The sequence below is a fragment of the Mustela erminea genome, chromosome 15 (assembly GCF_009829155.1).
Source record: "Mustela erminea isolate mMusErm1 chromosome 15, mMusErm1.Pri, whole genome shotgun sequence".
In the NCBI taxonomy this organism is placed as follows: Eukaryota; Metazoa; Chordata; class Mammalia; order Carnivora; family Mustelidae; genus Mustela; species Mustela erminea.
Genome location: NC_045628.1, coordinates 76385928 through 76409343, shown reverse-complemented (window position 1 = coordinate 76409343; position 23416 = coordinate 76385928). Strand labels below are relative to the sequence as shown.

The 23416-nt window shown below is 35.6% G+C and overlaps 1 protein-coding gene across 6 annotated transcripts in view; it reads left to right on the top strand.

Annotated features, from left to right (window-relative positions):
- Positions 1-23100, top strand: part of PAN3 (poly(A) specific ribonuclease subunit PAN3) — a 128875-nt gene extending 105775 nt beyond the window's left edge. For all 6 annotated transcript variants that reach the window (XM_032314389.1, XM_032314387.1, XM_032314386.1 and 3 more), the window contains 7 exons: positions 3108-3273; positions 4348-4438; positions 8935-9074; positions 11662-11791; positions 12266-12330; positions 17401-17539; positions 20149-23100. In XM_032314389.1, coding sequence (XP_032170280.1) covers positions 3108-3273; positions 4348-4438; positions 8935-9074; positions 11662-11791; positions 12266-12330; positions 17401-17539; positions 20149-20289 — 872 coding nt within the window. In that variant the 3' untranslated portion in view covers positions 20290-23100. The remainder of the gene's footprint in view (positions 1-3107; positions 3274-4347; positions 4439-8934; positions 9075-11661; positions 11792-12265; positions 12331-17400; positions 17540-20148) is intronic.
- The last annotated feature ends 316 nt before the right edge of the window (positions 23101-23416 follow it).

The window sequence follows — 23416 nt, the reverse complement described above, 5'->3', positions numbered from 1 at the left end:
TTCCTTTTTTTTGCCCCTTTCCAGTATTCGTAGTTCAAAGAACCAAAATATTGTAGCTATGTTCCAATAGATGTTTATTAAAGGGTAAAATAACTTCAGAGTAAAAGTAGGTCCATTTTGAGATGTCTGTTAATTAACTTCTATTTGGAGAGGAAAATGTATGTATCATTCTCTTGTTTAGGGACAGGAAAAGAAGCATTGAATTCTTTTTAAAAAATGTTTATTATTGAAGTTGACAAACCATTGCATTTTTTACTGTGGCTTTTAATCTCTTTAAAATTTTCTTGAGTACATACTGAGAAAAACTAAGGAGAAAGAAAGATGTGAATGCACGTTATACTATCTTTTGAATTGTGACTCCTTAAAGACTCTGAATTATGGATAAAAATATATTACTTCTGTTTACTTGTAACTTTGCTTTCTGACAGTTGGAAGAAGAAAGCTGTGGTTACATGGCTGTTTTCACGTTAAAAATCTGGTCATATGGTGTGGTCATTTTTTTTTCCTTTTGCCTTGTCATCTGTAGACACATACATAATTTTGTTGAAGGGGATGTGGTATAACTTTTCCTATAGATGAATATAGCTGTAGTTGTTCAAGTTTATTTTTGTAGTAACACCTGTGAGATGACTGTTGGCTTTAATTTATAGCTGGGTTTCTCAACCTCAGCACTGTTGACATTTAGGGCTAGATAATGATTTTGTGGGGGCTGTCCTGTCCATTCCAGGATGTTAAGCAGCAGCCCTGGCCTCTACCCTCTAGATGCCAATAGCAAGCCCCTTCTCCAGTAGCGACACCAAAAATATCTCCATACATTGCCAAGTGTGACCTAAGGAGCTGAATTGACCCCTGTTGAGAACCACTGATGATAGCACTCCTTTCTAGTTAGTGTTTTAATCTTTATTTTTGGAGTTGATTGATTATTTGATGTATTATGTTTACATTTTCAAAGGAGTCATTCCTTTTTCTGATATTTGAAAATAATGTTTGAGTAGTAGATTTCCTTGGACATACTGTATATACTTCGATTTGTAGGAACTTCTCATACGAGGCAATTGTCAGTTTTCCTGTTGTGAATATTAAAGGAAGAAAAAAGTATGTGTATAAACTTTTGGAGAGACATAGATGGAAGTCTAACGTTTTCTTATATTATTTAACTTGGTACAAATTAAAAGATTACATATAAGAAATATACTAGTTTAGAAAATGGGAATAATAATCATGTCATACTGTACTATAGGAGTTCTGATGAGAGGTTTAAAATGGCACCAGGAGGCTCTGCTGCTTTTAACAATAATAAGGGTTAAGACAGAGTCTGGCACAGAGTAAACAAGCACTGTGTTTGCTATAAATACTTTTTTCTTATTACCATGTTTATTAAATAGTTTGATCTAAAGTCTTCATAGTCGTCTTTGATGATGTCTTGGCACTTGTCACTAGAGCCACTTTTTGAGTTATTTAACACTGTTTTCCAGAATGTGTTATCTTCAACCTGTTGAAATTGAGGGAAAGCAGTTTTTTAATTTCGTATTTGTTTTTTCTTGGAAATGTTATCCCAGTCCACAGATTTGCTCTTTATTACCTCTGCAATTAACATTTAACTGTGTTGCTCTTATACCTAATTCACAAAAAATTTGTTCACAGGCATAAGAACACTTGAATTTATAAGGTCGTATTCCCTGAAATAATTTAAAAATCTTTATTAAATTTATGTGACTCCTTTTCCACTGATTTAAGGGTTAACAGTGACCCAGGAAATAGTATTAAGAAGCATTTTTTTTCTTTTTTAAGATTTTATTTATTTGAGAGAGGGAGAATGTGAAAGGCGGGGGTAGGGCAGAGGGAGAAGCAGGGGAGCCCAATAGGGACTCAATCCTGGGACTCTAGGATCATGATGTGAGCTGAAGGCAGTCGCTTAATGGACTAAGCCAGCCAGGCACCCTCAAGAAGCACTTAAACAAGAGATGAGGGGCATCTGGGCCACTCAGTCAGTTAAGCACCCAATTCTCGATTTGGGCTCAAGTTATGATCTCAGAGTCGTGAGATCAAGCCCTACATCGGGCTCTGTGCTGGGCATGGAACCTGCTTAAGCTACTCTCTCTCCTCCTCTCCCTTTTCCCCTCCCCGCCCCCAGCTCCCTCCCACCCCTGTTTGTGTGTCTGTTCTCTATCTCTCTCAAAAAGAAAGATAGACTCAGAATTTTCCTCTCATGATAGATTGGATTATTTTTGTTTAATTATTAGATACGATAATACTCAGTGTTTTACATTTTTATTTTTATGAGTTGGATACCATCCTGCCTAACTGACATGGCTGTAAGAAACGAGACTGGGAAGTTTATGGAGAATAAGAAAATATTCAGCATAAATGATGGTAGAGACTCACTTTTCTTTCAAGCCACAGAATGAAATTGTTCACCTACCTGAATAGTAATAGAGGCTAAGATTATTTTAAGTAAAATAATAATCTTCACCATCCTGTTTTTATTCAGAATTTACATTTATTTGGTTCACAACTAAATAAATATAAATTCTTTAAATAATTTTGTTTATTCGGCAATTACAACAGTCACAGAAAAGAGAACTTCAGTGAGAGCTCTGCTGCTAACAGTATAAAGGTATGATCTTGTAAATAGGAAATTGGAGTTTGTCTCTTAATTTCTTACTAATAAACTAAAATTTATATATATAAATAAATAAAATATAAACTTATATTTATATTTTAATATATGATATATATTAATATATATTAATAAACATATAAGTTTATATGTATATATTAATATATACATACATACATGTGTGTATGTAGGTATGCATAAATTGACAAGTTATGGGGCGCCTGAGAGGCTCAGTTGGTTAAGTGTCTGCCTTCGGCTCAGGTTGTGATCCCGGGAACCTGGGATCTAGTCCCTCTCTGCCCAGTGGGAAGCCGCCTTCTCCCCTTACTCTCCTTCGGTATGCGCACTGTCTCTCTCAAATAAATAAATAAAATTTTTGAAATAAATAGACAAATTGTGCCATGATACATGAATTTTTTTATTAATTTTGGTTTGATGTTTTAGTATTTCAGTTGGTTATTTAAAAGGTGTCATTTTTGTTTTGTAGGTCAGCATGATGGACCATTGCCCAGACAGCATGCAGGATTATTGCCAGAGTCTCTTATTTGGGCATATATCGTCCAACTGAGTTCTGCATTGCGTACCATTCACACAGCAGGTTTGGCATGTCGAGTTATGGACCCAACAAAGATTCTAATAACTGGCAAAACAAGGTACTAGCATTTTGAGTTTTGATTTCTTTATTGCATGTCTAACCTATGACAGCTTAGTAAACTGATTTAATTTTACCTTTTCATGTATTCCATCCAGAACAGCTGCTGTGACTTTGAGTTTAAAAAAGAAATGTTGAATTCTTAATAAAATGCCTGGTTATTAACCAAGAATCTTGTAAGGGTTTGGAAAGTATATATAGTTAGGGTTGGGGGGATATAGACATAATATCAATATACCTTTTCTGTGTATAACTGTGGTTCTCAGATTGTAGCATGAAACAGAATTACCTGGAGGGCTCATTAATAAGCACACTCTATTGGGTTCTACCCCAGAGTTCTCCTTCAGTAGGCCTGACAATTTACATTTCCAGCAAGTTCTTAGGTGATGCTATTGCTGTTCACTGGGTCCCCTGCTTTGAGAACCACTGACACAAAATCAAGTAACGGCCCTTGACTTCACCACTTTTATTTGAATTACTCTAATTTTGAGAGTTATCTCAGACAGCATAGCATAAAGAGCTCAAGATTTGGTACCTGATTATTTGGGTTCATCATATTCTAAGTCTGTTAGTTGCTATTTATATGATCCTGAGCAAGTTCTGTAACTTCTGTGTATGCAACAACTTTGTAAGACAGGTACTATTATCTGTTCCACATTTATAAGGTACCTCTCTCAGAAGATTATTGAAAGGATTGAATGATTAATACATGTAAAATTGAATGACTAATACATTGAGTGGTACCTAATACATCTTCAGCAAATGTGAGAAATCTAATTAGTTCTCTTTCATGAATAACTAATAAAGAAGCAGCTTGGTGTGGTGAAACGACCACTGGCCTGGTAGTCAGAGAGTTGTAGTCCTGACTTTATTCATTTCTGGCTTCTATAACATTATAGGCCTGTCATTAGTATTTTTGAGCCTTAATTTCCAACTCATCTCTAAAGTGGTGTTTGATAGAGGTTACATGGGGAGGTTAGACTAGATAATATTCTGAGATCCTTCCTAATAATATAGGAAGTGTTAAAAAAATTGTCATTTTAATAATTTTTTAAAAATTCTCTGGTCTTTAAAGGTTGCGAGTAAATTGTGTTGGAGTTTTTGATGTTTTAACATTTGATAACAGTCAGAATAATAATCCATTGGCATTAATGGCTCAATACCAGGTGAGTAAGAATGAACATGGGTACTTCCTTAATAACTTAAGGCTTGATTTTCTTTTAAGACAGATTTTATTTATTTTTAAAGTGTTTCTGGGGTGTTAAATCTATATTTCAATTTATTCTGGGGGTGTCTCTGTGCCAACTGTGAACATTTATTTCTTAATCACTGTTAAGAATGTAGTGTAGAGCCCTTACAAGTGGGAATATAGAAAGTTAATGACAGTGTCAAAGACTAACTGTTCAAATGAAAATGTATTTATGTGATGAGGAAATTTTTCCTCAGCATAGATTAAAACAGATTAATTAGTTGAATAAATAATTGACATTTTCATTTTTTCAATTCTTTAAATAAATAATTGACATTTTCATTTTTTCAATTCTTTAACGTGTTAAAATTATAGCTGCCATTTTTACTTTTAGATACTGTCCCCCTACCAATCCAAAAATTTTAGAAATATTTTTGAAGGAATATTATTGTATTGCCATTTTTAAAATATTTTCTTTTGCATACTCCTTGTATATAATTAGAATTTGATTCTAGTCTAGTCATAATAATAGTGTAGATCTAGGCCCCTTTGATGTTTTTTGCTGTTTATTTCATACTTCTTGATTCATACGAGGCCTAGGAGAATAAGACCCTGTCTCTGCAGGGAGCATTAAGTGTGTTGCTTTTGCCTTGATTACTCTGTGCAAGTAACACGGCTCTGTAAAGTAATTATTTCATATCATTCATCATTGCAGTACTTCACATTTTTTAGAGGATATGCAGGTGCTGTTTTAAGACAATGTTAATTTTTGTGTAAGAAATTTTTGGTGTTTCTGAACATTTATTAACTGTTAGAAGTTTGATATAAGGCAGAATCTCTTAATTACATGGAGAAACAAGGAAGGAAAAAAACACTTTACCTTTTCTCTGCCTTCTCATTTTGACTTGTTTTGTTTAAATCCTTAAAAAAAAGATTTTAGTTTGCTTTATATTACAAGCCAAAATTTTTGAACAAAAAGAAAAAGAATGGAACTAGTAGAGTCTAAGTAGTGCCTAGTAATCCAATTCATGTGTAAACCTCTTCTTTTACTGCAGAACCAGGGACAGTACAGTCCCCAAGATTTAGAGCCACTCATCACTTTGAGTTGTATGCAGATTTTTCACATCTTCCTTCCCCTCTGCTCCTGCCCAGCCAAACTCAGCAGCAGCCAAGCTGTCCTGGTTGGTAGCACCATCTAGTGGGCACCACACAGAAGAATTTGACTACTCTTTCCCCCCAGCAGCTTTCTTCTGCCAAAGGGGATTTTCTCACTCTTTCTTATCAAGGGTGGTGGTTCTTAGTGACTTTCCTTCTTAGCTTCTTATACCTGGTGCCTAACTAACAAGCTCTGGAGATTTTTCTTCCTAATCCCTTTGCTTCTAGAAGTGACTGATTATTGATTGAAATACTAGTGATTTTTCATGTATCCAGGAAAATAATATTGAATTTTTGAGGAGAATTAGACATTATTTAGAACCATTGCCACCTATCTTTATTGCAAGTATCTGGAAACCCCAGGTCCTCACTAAAAAATGAAACCCCTTACAGTTTTGTTTTTTTACAAGTATAGCCTTAAGGCTCTCATTCTTCTTTATTCTTGAATAGAGTTCTTTAAAAAAAAAAATTACTGGTATAAGACTACTTTGATTTTGGTTTTCTGTGAGTATCATAGCAGTATTATCTTCCCTTTTTTCTTTGTAAATATACAGTATTTCAGTTATGTTAGTGGTTGTGTAGTTACCTTGAAAAACAACTCTTTTTAAGAAAAAGTAACTCTAGAATTCCAAACAAACAACTCTTAAGTAAGCATTTGGGACAATTGATTGGTAAGCTAGGAACTGCCATCATTCATAAACTCAGGCTGCTTTCAACTAGTCATCACCTTCCCTTTATTTTCTAGCAGTAAAGGATATCTCAGTTTTTCTTTTTTTTTCCCCCTTAATTTTTTGGGGGTGGGTGATGTTTGTGTGGAAGATTTTTCATATAGCTTATGGTAAGGTAAAGGAGAGAATTAAAGATAGTCCCAGTGGGGGATTGTGTTGTAGAGAAGAGGGTACATGAGAAAGGAGTGCATTGTTTCTTGTAGTCTATTTTTCATAGTCTGTTTCAGACACGTGAATAGAGACTGACTTTCAGTAAAGTGGACATAAGTAGAGCCATAGATAGAATCAGAGAAAAATCAAGAAATCAAGAATCAGGAAGAAACTGAAAATGAGTGGGGGGAAAACCTCCAGAATTCAACAAATGGGGGGAAAAACCAGATGGAGGTAAGAAGCAAAATAACAAATGGAAAACTATTTAGCTGGCAAATAAGGAAAGGAGAGTTACTAAGCTTTTATGATGTTGAACTCTCTTAATTAAACAGGACTTCATGAACCTCTTAGTTAAAATCATTTCTAATTTAATCTGGATTATGTGATGTGTATACCTTATTTCTAAAAGTGGGCATTCCCACCTTGAGTCAGCTTTAGAAAGGTGGTGGGATGTATTCAAAATCAGATGTTTTTATTTTAAAATCCCATCCAGTCTTTCAGCTATCTTGGACTTTGTTTTCCTGTCTCATTAATAGGAAATACTGGAGTGTTCTAGGTGGGAGGTTTAGTTACAGCATCAATTCAGGGTGGAGCCAAACTGAAAATTCTATTGTTTTAAGGGTTGGGAGGCTGTGTATTGGTACATGCTGCTCAGATACTTGGTAACTAATAGCAGCCTTCAGTTTGCTGAGGATATGGGATTGAAACACAGAAATTTACATTTAGCATTTACATGTACTGATTTCTCTTGACCCACATTTTTATGGTTTCATTATATAACTTGGAATATTTTACTTGACCTTGAGGATGATTGAGGGGAATCCTTTTTGAGTTCGTTCATAGCAGTGCCCTCCGGAGAACAGAAATGTTGGCAACCGTAATAGTGTTCCTTCCCATGCCACCTCCCCTCCTGCCTTTCTGGGCTTCTAACTCTATACCATGAATGAAGTTGTAAAAAGTTTCTTTGACGTAAATCCTTGGCATCTCTTTTTCTGATAGAATCAGAGTAGTTTTTTTAATCCATGTTTCCACTGGTTATAGGATCTCATGTTCAAAGTGTCAGATTCATCAATGCTGGTTTTGGATGAATTTTTGAATTTGGATTTTTTGATGTTATTTTAGTAATGGGAGTTTGACTTCTTCTTTATACTTTATTATAAAATGTTGCATAAAATGTTAAGGGTAGCTGTATAGTGCTTAAGTTTCATTAGTGACTTCCTTCAAATATTCACCTATTTTGCAACTATACCATTTATAAACGTTCCATGTTTCACAAAGCCAGTGATTCTTAACCCTGGCTGCATACCAGAATTCTTGTGGAAACTTTGAAAAATTCTAATACCTAGAGTTTACTCCAGACTGGTAACACCAGAATTCGGGTCAAGGGGATGGTCACAGGGTGATTTTTTTTTTTTTTTAAAGCTCCTCAGTTGATTTTAATGTATAGTTAGATTTGAAAACTTTTTATAGTAAATCAGTATTTAGTAAATGTATCCAGTAATTCAGATCAGGTCTCAGATCTTGAAGATCTACAGTTTTCTGTCGAAATTACTTCGAATGATTGTATTTAACGCTGAGCTATTCCATTCTCCTAGGCATATAATTATTATAGTTACCTGCCAAGAAGGGCCACTTTGGATAACCATTCTGTTTCCTGGAGTTGTAATAGGTAATAGAGAGCTTACCTCAATTCAGCTAGCTGTCTTTTGAAAATTCTTTTAGAAGGAAAGCCTCAGAGTGGTAAATCTTAAAAAATAAACAGATAGGTAGGGAAGTAAGCAGGCAGGCAGATAGAGAGATATTTAAATAGATACCAAGTGGCTACAGAGCTCTCAAAAAACTGTTAGAAGGAAAAAATTTTGGAAACAAAGACAGACAGGATGTCATTGGGGTTTGCAGTGTTTTCGATGTTCTAGAAAACATGCTCTGAAATCAGGTAATGGTTATGTTGTGTTCGGAATAAAGGAATAATTCTTCAAACTCCCACTGTATTTTGGGTATAATGGAAAGTAAAAAGGGGGCATACTATAAGTTGTAATGATCATAGTAAAGCGAGTATATAGTAACCAGCCTTAAATTTCTTGTAATAAGAATGTCAGCTCTGTCTAAATTAAAAAAAAAAATTTTTTTTTAATTTTAAAGCAGCAATTCCATAGTTGGCTTGTAAATTGCTCAGAGTAATGTTTCTTGGAGCTACATTCATCAGAATTGTCTGGGTGCTTTTAAAATGTTAGGCCTGCTCTCCCAGACCTACCGAATGAGAATCTCTGGTGGAGAGGCTCATCTTACCAGCTCCCACGTGATTCTGAGTGCCAGTATTTGAGAAACCTGTGCTGGGAGTTCTGCAGCTTTTTTGTAAAGGTGCGGCAGTAGTGGCAGTATGTTATATTTGTGCCTTATAAAATAAAAATTAAAAGTTATATTTATTCTTCCATGTCAGCAAGCAGATCTGATATCATTAGGAAAAGTTGTGTTGGCTTTGGCTTGCAACTCTTTGGCAGGAATTCAGCGAGAGAATTTACAGAAAGCCATGGAACTGGTGACAATCAACTACTCCTCTGACCTGAAGAATCTGATTTTGTAAGTTTTGTAATACAATTAAGTGTATGTAATGATCATGAGATGAGACAGCTTTTTCATAAAGACCTTTTAATAGATTGTATTTTAGTTCTTACTATTCAAAATCAGGCAGAACACAGTTAAACAACCTTTAAATTCTTAATTGTTAAGTATATATTTCTTTGAATAAATTCATATACCAGTGTATTTATTTAGTTATTTATGTTTTAAACATTTGGCCTCTAAAGTTGCATTGGTATTCACTAGCTACATACACTTTTTAAGTTTAAAATAAAATAAATTCTTCAGTTGCACTAGCCACATTTTAAGAGCTCAAAAGCCACATGTGGCTTCTGGCTAATACATCCCATAATCTCAGAAAGTGCAGTTTGACAGTGCTGCTCTAGAGTGATCGGTATCTCTCTGAATGCTGTCATAAATAAACCTCTGATGTGATCCAGTTACAGACTCTGTAGCCAAAACATCCACTCCAGAAAGTATGTTCATCAGGGTCCCTTTGCTTCTACTCCAGTATCTTTAGACCGTCAAGAAGTCCCTGAGTATAGGCTTGAAATGTATTTGACTTGGGAGGAACCCACTGTGGAGTACAGTCATCACAGAAAGACTCAGACACACACCTGTCTGAGATATATCTAACATTGGGGAATTCTAGAGGGTGGACAACCATAATTCTTATTCTAAGTTATTCTAGAGAATAGACGCTAGGCTATCTCTTGACATTTTTCCCATTCTGTTCTAGAAGCGGTTGGAGCACAATGATCCTTTTCAGTGTCTTAGTTTTAAGCTGTTCGTTCTGATTTGTTTTTTTTTGTTTTTGTTTTTTTTTTTGTAGTCTTGGATGGCTCAGTTTCTTTTTTGGTCTAGTCCTGGATATAGAATTGAGGGTTAGAGGATGGGGATGCCCACTTGTGCTTTGTTACACTAGTGTAAATGTCCTTGCTCATGACAGAGTCCTAGAAGCCAGTAGTTGCCCAGTGTTCCTATTAATAATCAGATGATTGCTCTTTCAAATGAAAATATTTGTTTCATATATTTTCACAGCAGTGATTCCTAGCCTTAATTTGCAACATCTAGGATGTTTCAAATAATCTCAAGTAGTAATCTCCAAATTTTCTTTTTAAAAAATTGGGAGTAAAGGATATAATTGAAACAAACTAGCCATATGTTAATAATTGTTGAAACTGGGTGATGGGTACATGGACATTCATTATACTATTCTGTCTATAAATTTTCCTTAATAAAAATTAAGTAAAAAAGCAGTACTTTCATACTAATAACAGCTGTATAGAGCAACAGACTGTGTATCAGGTACTTTTGAACTGATGTGAATGAATTAATTTTCCCAATAACCTTATAAATTAGCTCCATTTTAGAGATGACAAACTGCGGCATGGAGAGGTAAAGTAACTTGCCAGAGTTACAAAGCTTGTAATAACTTTTTAAGTAGTTAGATATAAATATGTCAGTAATTACAGAAAAATAGCTAAGATAGAGATTATCCACACCAGTATTTTATTCAACAAAAGAATGCCTTTTCTGTGCCAGACTGAAGATACTGTGAACAAGATGAACAACATCCCCTAACTTCTGGAGCTTCCACTTAATGGGGAGGAGATCACAAACATGTAAACAAATAAGGTGTTTGCAGGTAGTGCTAAAGCCCAATGAAGAAAGTAAGATAGAATTATAAGCAGAGAGTGTGAGAAGGGGAGGCTACTTTAGTGAGAATGGTTAGGAAATGGCTCACTGGTCAGGATAGGCAATAACAGGTCACTTTGTATTCTAGCAGGTAGCTTTTTAAAATGTATTTTTCTGCCTCAGTTATAATGGTGAAACTGAATTGGTCTCTTCTGATGTATGTTAGTGCATAACATGACAACTGGTAAATGAAGTTGCAGAGCAGAAGGCAGCTTCCTAAAAAGTTGGGCCTTGTTTAATTTATCAAAATTGAAGACCCAGTTTCAGTTTCAAAAAATATTTTGAAGAGCAATGGAAAAATCTCTTCCCTGTAATCACCCCCTATTTCACCCCTCCCAGAAAGTTTGTAACAGTCTTTTCATGTCCCACTATTGTAAGAAAGGGTTTGAGAATGGAAATGATTAAGTGTAACTCTACTCAACTTTCCTTTCTCATTTTCATAATAGCAAAGATGTAAAAGAGACTTATTCTGTTGGATCTTAAAATTTTCCAGAGAAATTATTAAGTCTTATTTATTTATTTATCTATTTATTTATTTTTTAAAGATTTTATTTATTTATTTGACAGACAGAGATCACAAGTAGGCAGAGAGGCAGGCAGAGAGAGAGGAGGAAGCAGGCTCCCCGCTGAGCAGAGAGCCCAATTCGGGCCCCGATCCTAGGACTCCGGGATCATGACCTGAGCTGAAGGCAGGTGCTTAACCAACTGAGCCACCCAGGCACCCGAGAAATCATTAAGTCTTACAAGTGAACTTGACTTGCATGAAAAAATGTTTTCGAATTTATGTAAACTAATATGATGGTAGCAGCGACAGCTTTGTGCTTGTGGGTTGTGTTGTTTTTTAAAGTACGCGTTTGGCATTCAAGTGATTCTTCTTTATCTTCACCAGGTATTTGTTGACTGACCAAAACAGGATGCGAAGTGTAAATGACATCATGCCCATGATTGGTGCTCGATTTTATACTCAATTGGATGCTGCTCAAATGAGAAATGATGTCATAGAGGAAGACCTTGCAAAGGTAACGATCTAGTTACAAAGAGATATACACACTTGGCACCTATATGTGTAGAGAGATAGAAAACATAGTAATTTCTGTGCTAAGTATAGGGCATAAATGGCTAAGACTATTTGCAGATATATTTGTCCAAACTTAAGGTTCAGTATTTTGATTTCTTATGTCCTCTGGGCATTTTTTTTTCTCTTCATGATTTTGCTACAGTCAGTTGACATAGTCTTGATGTTTTTTTTTCATGTACATACATTACCTTAACCGTTCTTAAAAATGCCCAGCTGCATGATCTTCTTGCATATTACTGTTGAATGAAATGGAAATATTATATTCAAAACTATAACCAAAAGGTGGGGATTTTATGATTTAGTATTTATTGTTTAAAGGTAATATTGGTATAGGATACCAGTTTTGTAAAATTTTGCTTTTATTTTCAGTTAGCTGGGATATTAATACTCTCTTTCTTTTCAAAATGTTTTATAGGAGGTTCAAAATGGAAGACTGTTTAGGCTTCTAGCAAAATTGGGAACAATCAATGAGAGGCCGGAGTAAGGATTTTCAGTATTTTACAATATATTTTCAATCAGGGGTACTAATAGGAATGTGTTTTCCGTAATCTTACTGGTTTTATTTGGAAAAAGAGAAAAATTCTCATGTGAAGTGACATTAAGCCTGCTGTGGTAGCAATTAGGATGCTGCTTTTTAACTATAGCCTAGATGTGGTTGTTCTTAGGGATTCCACACACACACATACAGAAAAGATACTGTTAGAACTCTCTGTTGTGGTTTATACAGGAGGGAACATTTTATGATAATCAGTACTGCCTCTATCCTGTCTCCTTTTTGAAGTGTGGTCAGTTCAGTTTACCGTAGGCAGATTAGAGATTTCAGACCGGTCTAATTGTTGCATGCCCCCTGTCTTCTATTATAGGGCATTATTTATAGCCATCATATCAATGACACCACCACCTTACATTATTTGTCATTTAGTTCTGCCTCATTTGCAGGTTAGAGTTACCGTATGTTCAAGAAAGAAGTAGAGTGGATGTCTGTACTAAGTTGTAACTGTCAAGGATAGGTGGAACAGTATTATAGCTGTTGTCATGTAGTGTAAGTGATGTTACAGGAACATTACCTCTGTTAATAGGGATAGATGATACATAAATATTTCTTGAGGGAGTTTTTTTGACCACAGAATTCATGTTCACTTCCCTTTCTTCGAAGTTAAAAAGAAAAACTCAATTAGTATTTTTCATGATAATTTTTCTAAATGAAGAGAAGATGACATTAGGGAAAAAAACTTCTGGCTGTTTCTTCTGGCATTTATTTATTTAAAAATTGATAGGCTTATAGTACTATTTCTTGGTCTCCCCCCCCCCCCCCCAGTATTTAACTCAGCTAATGACTTTGCCCTATGGAAGATGAGGGTTTGTTTTTCATACCCCTTCCCTTAACCAAACACACCCACATCCAAACACATACAAGTATGCACATTCTACCACTTAGTCCATAATTTTGAGTTAAATCTTCATTCAGTGTTGACATCAGTGTAACGGGGTAAATTTGTTCATAGTTGCACCACATAGTAAACCATTACTATATTTTCTTTCTTTTGTATTTTTTTTAATTTTTTTTTTCCTGGGGTTCTTAATTGTCTTATATAGAAAACTAAGCAAATGAAAAAATGTTGACCACCAGTTTATTCCAGACTCGCTGCCAGAGTTATGAAACACCTTTCCATATGGTCAAAAATAGGTAACCTATCAGCTCCTTTTTTTTTCTCCTTCTTAGAGAAATTGCCCCTGGAGCCTCTGTCCTTCTGTTCCTATCTGGGCTGGTTGCGCTTTAAGCCTGCTCACACTTAAACTTTAGAACTGGAGCTTCCCTTCACTATCATCCTGGGAGTTCTCATTGTCTCTCCCTTTGTGTTAGATACCTTGTCTCTTGCCTTTTTCCTTGGTTTATTCTTTTGATTTATTAGGGCACGTCCTCCTGTAACTTCCTGAGAAAGGTGAGTTTTTGAGTCTTTTGAAGTCTGAAAATATCTTTTTTCTGTTTTTACACTTTATTGATAGTATGAGTGAGTATAGAATTCTAGATAGTCCTCAGAAAATTCTTTTTATTAATTAAGTCTTTTGAATAGATTAATATGAACCAGTTTTTTGAAAAGCAGAAAAGGGTTTGCAGTGAAAAAAAAAAATCTCCTACTTTTAACATCCCCAGTCTTTCCACTCTCTCCCACTAATCTTTATTTTATATAAAGATTTCTGAGTTACAATGATATATTCTAATCTCCCTCCTCCCCCTTTTTAATATATACAAATTGTAGACCATGCACAGTGTTCTGTATGTTGCTTTTTCCTCCTAACTGTATTTTGGAAATCTTTTTGTTCGGGTATGTTTTGCATATACCAAACACTATTCTCAGTAGTTTACAAATACGACCTAGCCTTACTCTTCGTAACAACCTTGTGGTGCAGGTACCATTAGTATTCCCACTTAACAGAGATGTTTGGACATAAAGAGGTTAAAAACTGGGCGCCTGGGTGGCTCTGTCAGTTAAGCATCTGCCTTCAGCTCAGGTCTTGATCCTGGAGTCCTGGGTTCAGGTACCGTGTTGGACTCCCTGCTCACTGTGGAGTCTCCTTCTCCCTTTCCCTCTGTTCCTCTCCCCTGCTCCTGCTCTCGCTCACTCTCATTCTCTCTCAAATAAATAAAATCTTTTAAAAAAAAAAGTTAAATACTTTTAACAGGGTCAATCATTAGTGAGTATATGAGCCAGAATTTGAATCCAGACAGTATGGTTCCAGAGTCCATGCTCTTATCCTAATGCTCTGCTTCTGTAATCTAGATAGCTATGTAATAGTCCATTCTGTGGATACACCATAATTTATTTCTCCAGTCCTTATCAATAGACATTTGAGTTGTTTTCAGTGTTTTGCTAGTATAAACAGTCTGCAGGGACTGACTTACACATACTTAGTTTTATATGTGCGTGGATATAGGCCCAGTTGTGATTGTTAGGTCCGTGGTTGTGTGACTGTAGACTGTTAAAGAAGGGTTTCCCAGTGTATGAGGCATGAGAGCCTTTTGCCAGCAATACTTTTTCAGCTTGTGGATTTTTTTCAACCTGTTAGATGAGAGATTGAATCTCAGTGCAATTTTATTTTGTATTAACTTTTACGAGCATGTTGCCTGTCATTTTTATGTTTTTGATCCATTTCTCTACCTTTTTCTGTCCATATCCTTGGTTCATTTTTATTTTCAGTTGATTGTCTGTCTTTTTGATGTATACAAGCTATAGAGAGTTATCCTTTGTGATCATTTTCTTTTTAGTTTCCTCTATGACATCATTTCTCATTTGAGCAGCATCCAATTGAGTATAAAATCGAGCACCAATCATGGGCATGATGTCATTTACACTTCGCATCCTGTTTTGGTCAGTCAACAAATACCTGGTGAAGATAAAGAAGAATCACTTGAATGCCAAACGCGTACTTTAAAAAACAACACAACCCACAAGCACAAAGCTGTCGCTGCTACCATCATATTAGTTTACATAAATTCGAAAACATTTTTTCATGCAAGTCAAGTTCACTTGTAAGACTTAATGATTTCTCGGGTGCCTGGGTGGCTCAGTTGGTTAAGCACCTGCCTTCAGCTCAGGTCATGATCCCGGAGTCCTAGGATCGGGGCCCGAATTGGGCTCTCTGCTCAGCGGGGAGCCTGCTTCCTCCTCTCTCTCTGCCTGCCTCTCTGCCTACTTGTGATCTCTGTCTGTCAAATAAATAGATTCTTAAATGTCATAATTTCTCGTGGGCAAGTTCATATCCAGAAAAAAAATCTTCAGCCTTTGTCTGTAGTGTAAACCCAGAGTCTAGCTTTGGGTAGCCAAAGTAAAAGGAAAGTGTTGATTAAATAGTCTCAGCCACCATCTCTTTCTCTTCGTGGCATCCTGGAGGCTGGAGTTTATTTGTTCACCCTGTCTAGAAAGATTGCTGGTACGCTTTCTGGCAAATTTCTACAAAGCCGAAGTGGAGGCAGGGATGAAAAAGAGGTTATCTATTTGTTATTTTTAGAACTTTTCATCAGTTCTGCCATTTCCAGCTTTAGTTTATACCTGTGCTTTCAGTGGTACCAATGACTTCCCTTTCTGGGCCTAACTGGTCTGGCCTGCTTTTGTGGCTTCCCCTTTTTGTGTGTGCCTTCTGTAGCATCCGAGTTCTGTTTTTTCAAGTCAGCTGATCATACCACTTACCTGTTTTTCACCTTCCAATTTTCTCTTCTGTTGTTGCTCCTGCTCACTTTGTCATTGTGTGTTTATTATATCCCTCTTTAGACATTTACTGTCAATTTGGTGGGGTTTTGAAATGGAATAGAGATAAATGGGTGTGTTTAATTAGCATTTTAATTGAAAGTCCCTGGAGTGAGTGATCTTTGCAAAACTCATATGATTGTGTTTCAGCCATGTGGTCGGCTTTCCATTTTGTTCTTAGAAGACAGGCAGTTTGTTTGTTTCTTCCCCCAGACCTAGTTTTTTAACCAAGACTGCATAATCTGATCTCTCCCTTCCTATCTTTGCTTCAAATCGGCCTCATTTTTTTTTTCTTTTAAGTTTCTCCTCCTAGCTCTTGCCTTCTCTCCCCTTTGTTCTTGTCTTTTCTCTCCCCTCTTCTTGCTCTTATTCTCTGTCTCTCCTTTGGCCTCCTTCTTTTCCCACCCGCAACTGCATCCACATCTTTGCTGAGTTTCTGAAGTGCTGCATGCTCTGTTCCTTGCAAATATTGCTGCCTCTGACCAGGACCTACTTCCTCTGGAAGAGCATCCACTGCTTCTTGTGGAAAGCTTCCCTTGCCTTCCCAGATGAATTCACGTTTCTGTTGCATACCATTTCCCTTTCTCTTGATGGCGTTATCTCAGTATGCAACTTTCTTTGCTTATTTGAACATCTGTTTTCCTCACTAGACCATAAGTTCCAGAGGTCACTGGAAAGTAACTGTGGTCATTTTGACCAGATGATCACTGTAATTGTTCTCTAGTTCTTGTTTTTGAAGTTTTTGTTTCCTTAAACATTTCTCTATTTTATGCTTACCAGTAAAGTTGAACATATCTGATCATATCTCTCTACTCCATATGCTAAAGGTGAGAGGAGGAAAAGAATCTCTTTAAACCTATTTCTAAAGATCTTTTAAGACATTTTCTTTTTCCTCCATTTTATCTAATGGTAGGAGCTTAAATAAGAAAGTGATTATAAAATAGGAGTATGAAAGGGATGATTGCCTTTGAGACTTAGAAACTGATATTCGTATACTTTCATGTTGTGTGAAATTATTTTTTAAAAATTTAGCAGTCTGCACATAAAATTTGAAAACAAAATTTTTTTATTTTTATTTTTTTAACAAAAAAACCAATTTTTCGTTTTATTTTGTTTTATTTTTTATAAAGTTAAATTTCCCTTTAACTTTAGGAGAATTAAAAAAATAAATCTTTCACACACACACACCCAACTTCCTTATCAGAGAAAATAATAAAAATAAACTAGTACGGAATTGGAAGAATCAACATGGCCATGTGGTAGACAGCATGGGTTATTGAGGTAAAATATTACCTTTCCCCAGGTTTCAGAAGGATCCTACCTGGTCGGAGACTGGAGACCGTTACCTTTTGAAACTCTTTAGGGATCATCTTTTCCATCAGGTGACAGAAGCGGGTGCTCCTTGGATTGACCTCAGTCATATCATTTCTTGTCTTAACAAGGTAATTTGTATCTGGATTTTTAAGATCACAATGCCATCTATAATTTTCAGAGTTGTAAATACTAAGAGACTTAAGTGTAGATGTGTTCTACTCCAGCCTAGAAGATATTTTATTAATAATTACCAGGTGTATCTACTTAATAACAATTTCTAGACTAGGCAGGTTTTTTAACATCAACATGAATAATTATAGAATTTTTCATTGTGGACCTTTTCATTGTGATAAAATGTCGCAAAAGCAATGGGAGGGAAAAACAAAAATAGTTTTACATTGAAAAATCTTTTAAAAGTTGACTTCCTTTCTTTTAAGTCATTGTGAGTGTTGAATGTCCTACATGTTATCTGTTCATTTACTGTTAACTGTGGGCGTAGTAATCCAGTGTTACAATAGTAAAAGCACAGTAGGCCCAGCGCTCTAAGTGGAGAATGAGGTGAGTAGATAGATGAACTTGGGTAGATGGAGATCTGTCAGTTCATTTGAGAGGTGAGCTTTGTGTTTTTGAAAGGGCTAGGAGATAGTTTACAAAGGAAGGAAGGAATGCATTTTCCTTACGAATTGCTTGGAATCACAGAGTGTAGAACAGGTCTCCAGAAGTAAATAAATCCTAGTCTTTGTACAGGTTTATATCTAAATCTCAGGGGTCAGTAGACTGGGGTCTGAAAGCCTATATTTGTAGAGTGCATAACCTGAGAACGGTATTGATATTTTTAGAAGATTGTAAAACAAACAAAAACCAAAAGCAAAACTAAGAAGAATATGTGACAGAGACTCCACGGCTCTAAAATTTAAGGCATTTACTATCTGGTCATCTTTAGGGATACTATTTGCTGACCCCTGTTCTAAACTGCCCCTAAATTACAAGTACTAAAGGAAATACCTATTATGGCACAGAATGTAGAGCTGGTAATGTACAGCGTGCTAACTCTTCAGGGAATCTTCAGGGAAAACGTGGTTTTGTATGTTTGTTTGTTTGTTTGTTTTTTTAGGCATGACTTTGCCTTGCTGGAACTTCCTTACAACTCTTTGAAAAGAGTATAGTCTGTAATCTACATTAAGACCGTAATTAAACTAATCCAGTACGATTTGTACATTTATTTGCTCTTTCTCTTAAGGGGAAGACATTTTTCCTGAAAGTAATGAGTGAAGAACAATTGTCCTGGATTTTAGAAAATAGTATACATAGTAGCAAAGTGCCAGTGACTAAAAATATGTGGCACTGGCTGGTAGATCCTGTGAAATAGAGCCATAGACAGATAACTTAAGTGAAGAGTATTTAATGATTAATAGGATAATTGATAACTTGAAAATTCTATTTCATTTCATAAAATAGCTAGTAGTAAATAAAATTTATCCCAAACCTGAAAGTATGATAATTTTCTAAGTCTGGAAAGAGTGTAATAAATTAAAAGGGATGGATGATATTGATATTGATGATATATATTGATGATATAAAAAATTAAAATCTTACATAGCATATTTTGGTAGAAATTATGACAGATTAACTGTTAAAATGGTTTGAAAGTTTGAGCCTTCAGAGTTAGTAAATTTTAAACATTTTAACGAATGAGTTAATGAAAAAGGAAGGAAAAATGTACACCAAAACTAACCAGAAAAAGTGAAAACCATAACAGATAAGTTATGTGATGGACTAAGGATTAGTATGTATGCTTTATAAAGACCTCATTAAAATATTACTACCAAATCTTGACCACGAAATGGGTAAAGATCATAAACTGGCACTCCTACAGTGGAAATAACACAAATAAACGTAGGAAAACATTTGGTAACATTCATTAAAAAAAATGTAAATAAAAATAGCAAGGCATGCACTTGGTACAGAATTGCTTATAAATTGGTACAACTCATAAATCAGTGGTTTCTGATACCCTTTGGAAAACAATTTAGCTGTATGTATTAAGCTATAAAATTATCTGTACTTTTTGATTCAGAGTTTCTATTTTTCATTATCTCTTCAAAGGAAGTAATTATTCAGAAGAAAAAAAATTAAGTAGGTGAATATGTTCATTGCTCTATAATTTGACACAAAAAACTTGGAAGATACCAGGGTTCCTTGTGGGACTCTTGATCTCAGGGTCGTGAGTTCAAGCTCCATGTTGGGTTTAGAGCTTACTTAAAAAAAAAAGGAAGGAATAATGACATGATGGAATATAATGCAGATAAGAACTAAGCATGAAAGATAGGTGGAGGGGCGCCTGGGTGGCTCAGTGGGTTAAGCCGCTGCCTTCGGCTCAGGTCATGATCCCAGAGTCCTGGGATCGAGTCCCGCATCGGGCTCTCTGCTCAGCGGGGAGCCTGCTTCCCTCTCTCTCTCTCTCTGCCTGCCTCTCTGTCTACTTGTAATCTCTGTCTGTCAAATAAACAAATAAAAAAAAAAAATTAAAAAAAAAAAAGAAAGATAGGTGGAAACATCCAAGTTGAGAAGTGTGCATGCTGATTAGTGATGTAAAATGCTTACGTATATCTAGATGGGAATATGACAGAAATTTTTAAAATATTCATCAGTGCTGCAAAAGTTGTGCTAGAATAGATACAGTGGATTATCCTCTGCCTGGTATGAACTTCCCATTTTGTGTGTCTGTCTGTTTCAGTTAGATGCTGGTGTGCCAGAGAAAATAAGCCTCATTTCCAGAGACGAGAAGAGCGTACTTGTGGTGACTTACAGTGACTTAAAGCGCTGCTTCGAAAACACTTTCCAAGAACTGATTGCAGCTGCGAATGGTCAGTTGTAGTATTTGCTGAAAAAGCATGCAGGACATGGCTGAGGACCTTAACCGAGAGCAAATTGCACTACAGCTGAACTGTTCTCATCCTCTCATTTCACATTTGGGAAACAAACAAGAGATGAGCAAAGCTGCTTGCACTTCAGTCAGGTACACTGTTACTTGAAAGGAAGAATGTTTCACTTATCCTAGAGCTGTGGCTGCCATTGGGGCCATATCTGTGAAGAATTTATTTTAGATTAAGGGGCACCATTGAGTGAATGGTGTTCTTGCTTTTGTTTTCTTCCACTTGTATATGCACTAATTTTAATTTTTTAAAGACTTTTTTCTGATCTTTGAACTTTTGCCACATTGTATACTTACTTATTAAGGGAAACTATTTGCAAGGACATTTTTGGGAAACAATGCTGGGCAGCGTTTTTGTCACTGAGTGTTGCAGAATTTGCTCTTTTGGGGATGGGTTGCCCTGAATAACATAATGGACCAGGTAAATAATTTCACAGAAGTACAGTATAGTGTATAATTCTTGTAAGAGTATTGTATGCAAGCTCTGTATGCCACCCACACTGTTAGTTCCAATGAAGATTTTTGGGTTTTTCTTGTTTTGTTTTGTTTTTAAGAACACACAGAGAGAGAGATCAGTGAATTGTTGGATACAAATTCCCCCATCAGTAGATGTAAATCCTTTCTGAGTGAGGATTGGATAAACAGGAACTTAAGGAGCACGTAAAGCTCTTTGCTCCAAATTTGACCAGAGTCTTTTTTTAAAAAGCTGTTTCCCTGCTTGTCAGATATATTTACACTTATGCAGTTTTTTTAATAGAAAAAAAAATTCTGATAAAGGCCTGAAGGTCAGGAGTATATTGCTTTAGATTCTTTCCAGTTCGCTTTTTTTTTTGTATAAAGTTCTGTTCTTTGAACCACAGCTTTATTATGGTACTTTACACTGGATACAGACACAGAGACACTGTTCAGAAGATGAACTAAACACAGCAGTGGTCTGGCATCAAGAGCTTTCTGAAGTTTTACAGCCTGAATCTGGAGGGATAACAATCTGCTGTGCCTTTGCAGTCACTGCTTAGCCCAAAGTAATAGTACTTTTGATAATAACTTCACTATGTGGGATATTCCTGAATAAGTCAATCTCAAAAGTTTGGAATTTTCCTCTTCTTAACTTTCTTAATATTTGGACGTGCAGTTGTCGCCAAACTTGGGTATTCATGGAATTTCTAGTTAATGAAATACCTATACTTTGATACTGAAGACTGCCAAATACATAGGAATTTTCTTTCACAAAAAAATCCAGTAATGAAGACTCTATCTCCTTTCCCAGCACTGAATGTTTTACTAGCACTGGGTGCTCACCATGCAACTATGAAGAAAATGTGGAAACTCAAAAGGTCAGGAAAGACTTCCAAGCACTTGCAACTGATGTTACGGTCTTCAATTTTAATAATTATACATATTTGTAGTTTTCAGAGAAGTTTTTAATATTTCTCTGTCCACTTTTTATAAGCTTTAAAATGATTTTCTCTGCCTTGAGATTTGCATCAAGAAAAAACACCTCTCCTCACCTGAAAGCTTTGAAGACTTAAAGACACGCTTTACACATTTTAACAGGTGTGTTTGAGTCCACGTTTGGTAGCATCAGTTGTTGAGTTAAAAAGAAAATCAATTATTGCATTTGATCTGGATGGATTTTAAAAGAACATAATGTTCAATATTAAAAGGATAATTAACATTTGCCACCATAATGTTCTTTTTTATGTAAAAGGAACAAGAACTTGGAGACATTAACATGCAAAAGTCTTTTATCATTAGCTCATGTATTTGAGGAAGAGCAGCTGTCTTTTTATATGTTTTTTGACAAATCATATTGTAATTCTTTTGTACAAAAAAGAACTACTTGTATTCTAGAAGAAATATGAAATGCTTAATTTATAAGCGGGCTGGAGATTTTTTCCAATATTGTTTTCTTTGAAAATGAAAGGGGATCATCTATTTTAGTTTTGGGGTCTGGGAACTTTTTGAAAATTTAATTTGTGGACCAATGTTTTATGAAAGCTAAGGAAGGGCAGGGGTAAAATAGGGCTTGAATTTCTCATCCTGTATAGACCAGCAAACTTCCCTCTGCAAGGCAGGTTCAAATCACAAACCCAAGAATGTTTGCATCCTAAGTGCTAGTTTGCTTCAGCCCCTAGTAACCTCAGGACTTGGTTTGAGTATAAAGGTAGACAGCTGATATGTTTTCATGAGTAAATATTGTCGGCCAGAAAACAGATGGTGTCAGGTAATACATATTTTTTTTAAGCTTTGTTTTATATTTATTTTTCATTTAGTTTTTATTGGGAATGGTTTTCAGTAGAACTCTTAGTTCTGCTTAGGTGTTTTTTGGGGGAGACCTCTTTTCCATAGTGTAATTCCATTTGAGAGGTTGTCTAAAAGATAGTCTTTTTAATTCATAGGAAGATTTAAATATCTGAGAATAGTCAAATTAAGGATAGAAACTTCCCATACCTTCTGTTATGACAGATCAAAGCACAGAAAGGACAACCCTTGAAATCATGTAATGTTGGTCATTTCATTTTTTTGTACCTATTTTAAATTCTGTTAGTGTATTTACTTCATTGTAAATATTTTTGAGGGTACCTTTGTATTTTGCTTTTGACCTTGGTTCTGTGGTTTGGATGTCAACAACTTCCCTAAAAAACACCAGTATGTTAAGTTCTGATGTCATGATCCCATGTGGGTTATTCATCTTTAATCCTGTTTTCAGTCTCTATGTGTACAGCCGTATTTTTAATAAAGAATTACAGAGAAGTTTGTATTTTTTGGGTACCAGTTTATTTAAGAAGATGATGTTTGCCTGATGATCGAGATTTCAAAGGCTGAATACTGCCTGTGTGTTTGGAGGAATTGTTGGTGGCATGTTTATTCATTAATTTACCAACTATCTGTGAAATGCCTACTTGGATCTATTCTAGGTACTAAAAATGCAGATGTGAGTGTTTGTTATTTATAAAGTGCATAGTTATACTCAAAACTTTTTTTTAAGATTTTATTTATTTATTTGACACACAGAGATCACAAGTAGGCAGAGAGGCAGGCAGAGAGAGAGTATACTCAAACATTTCTA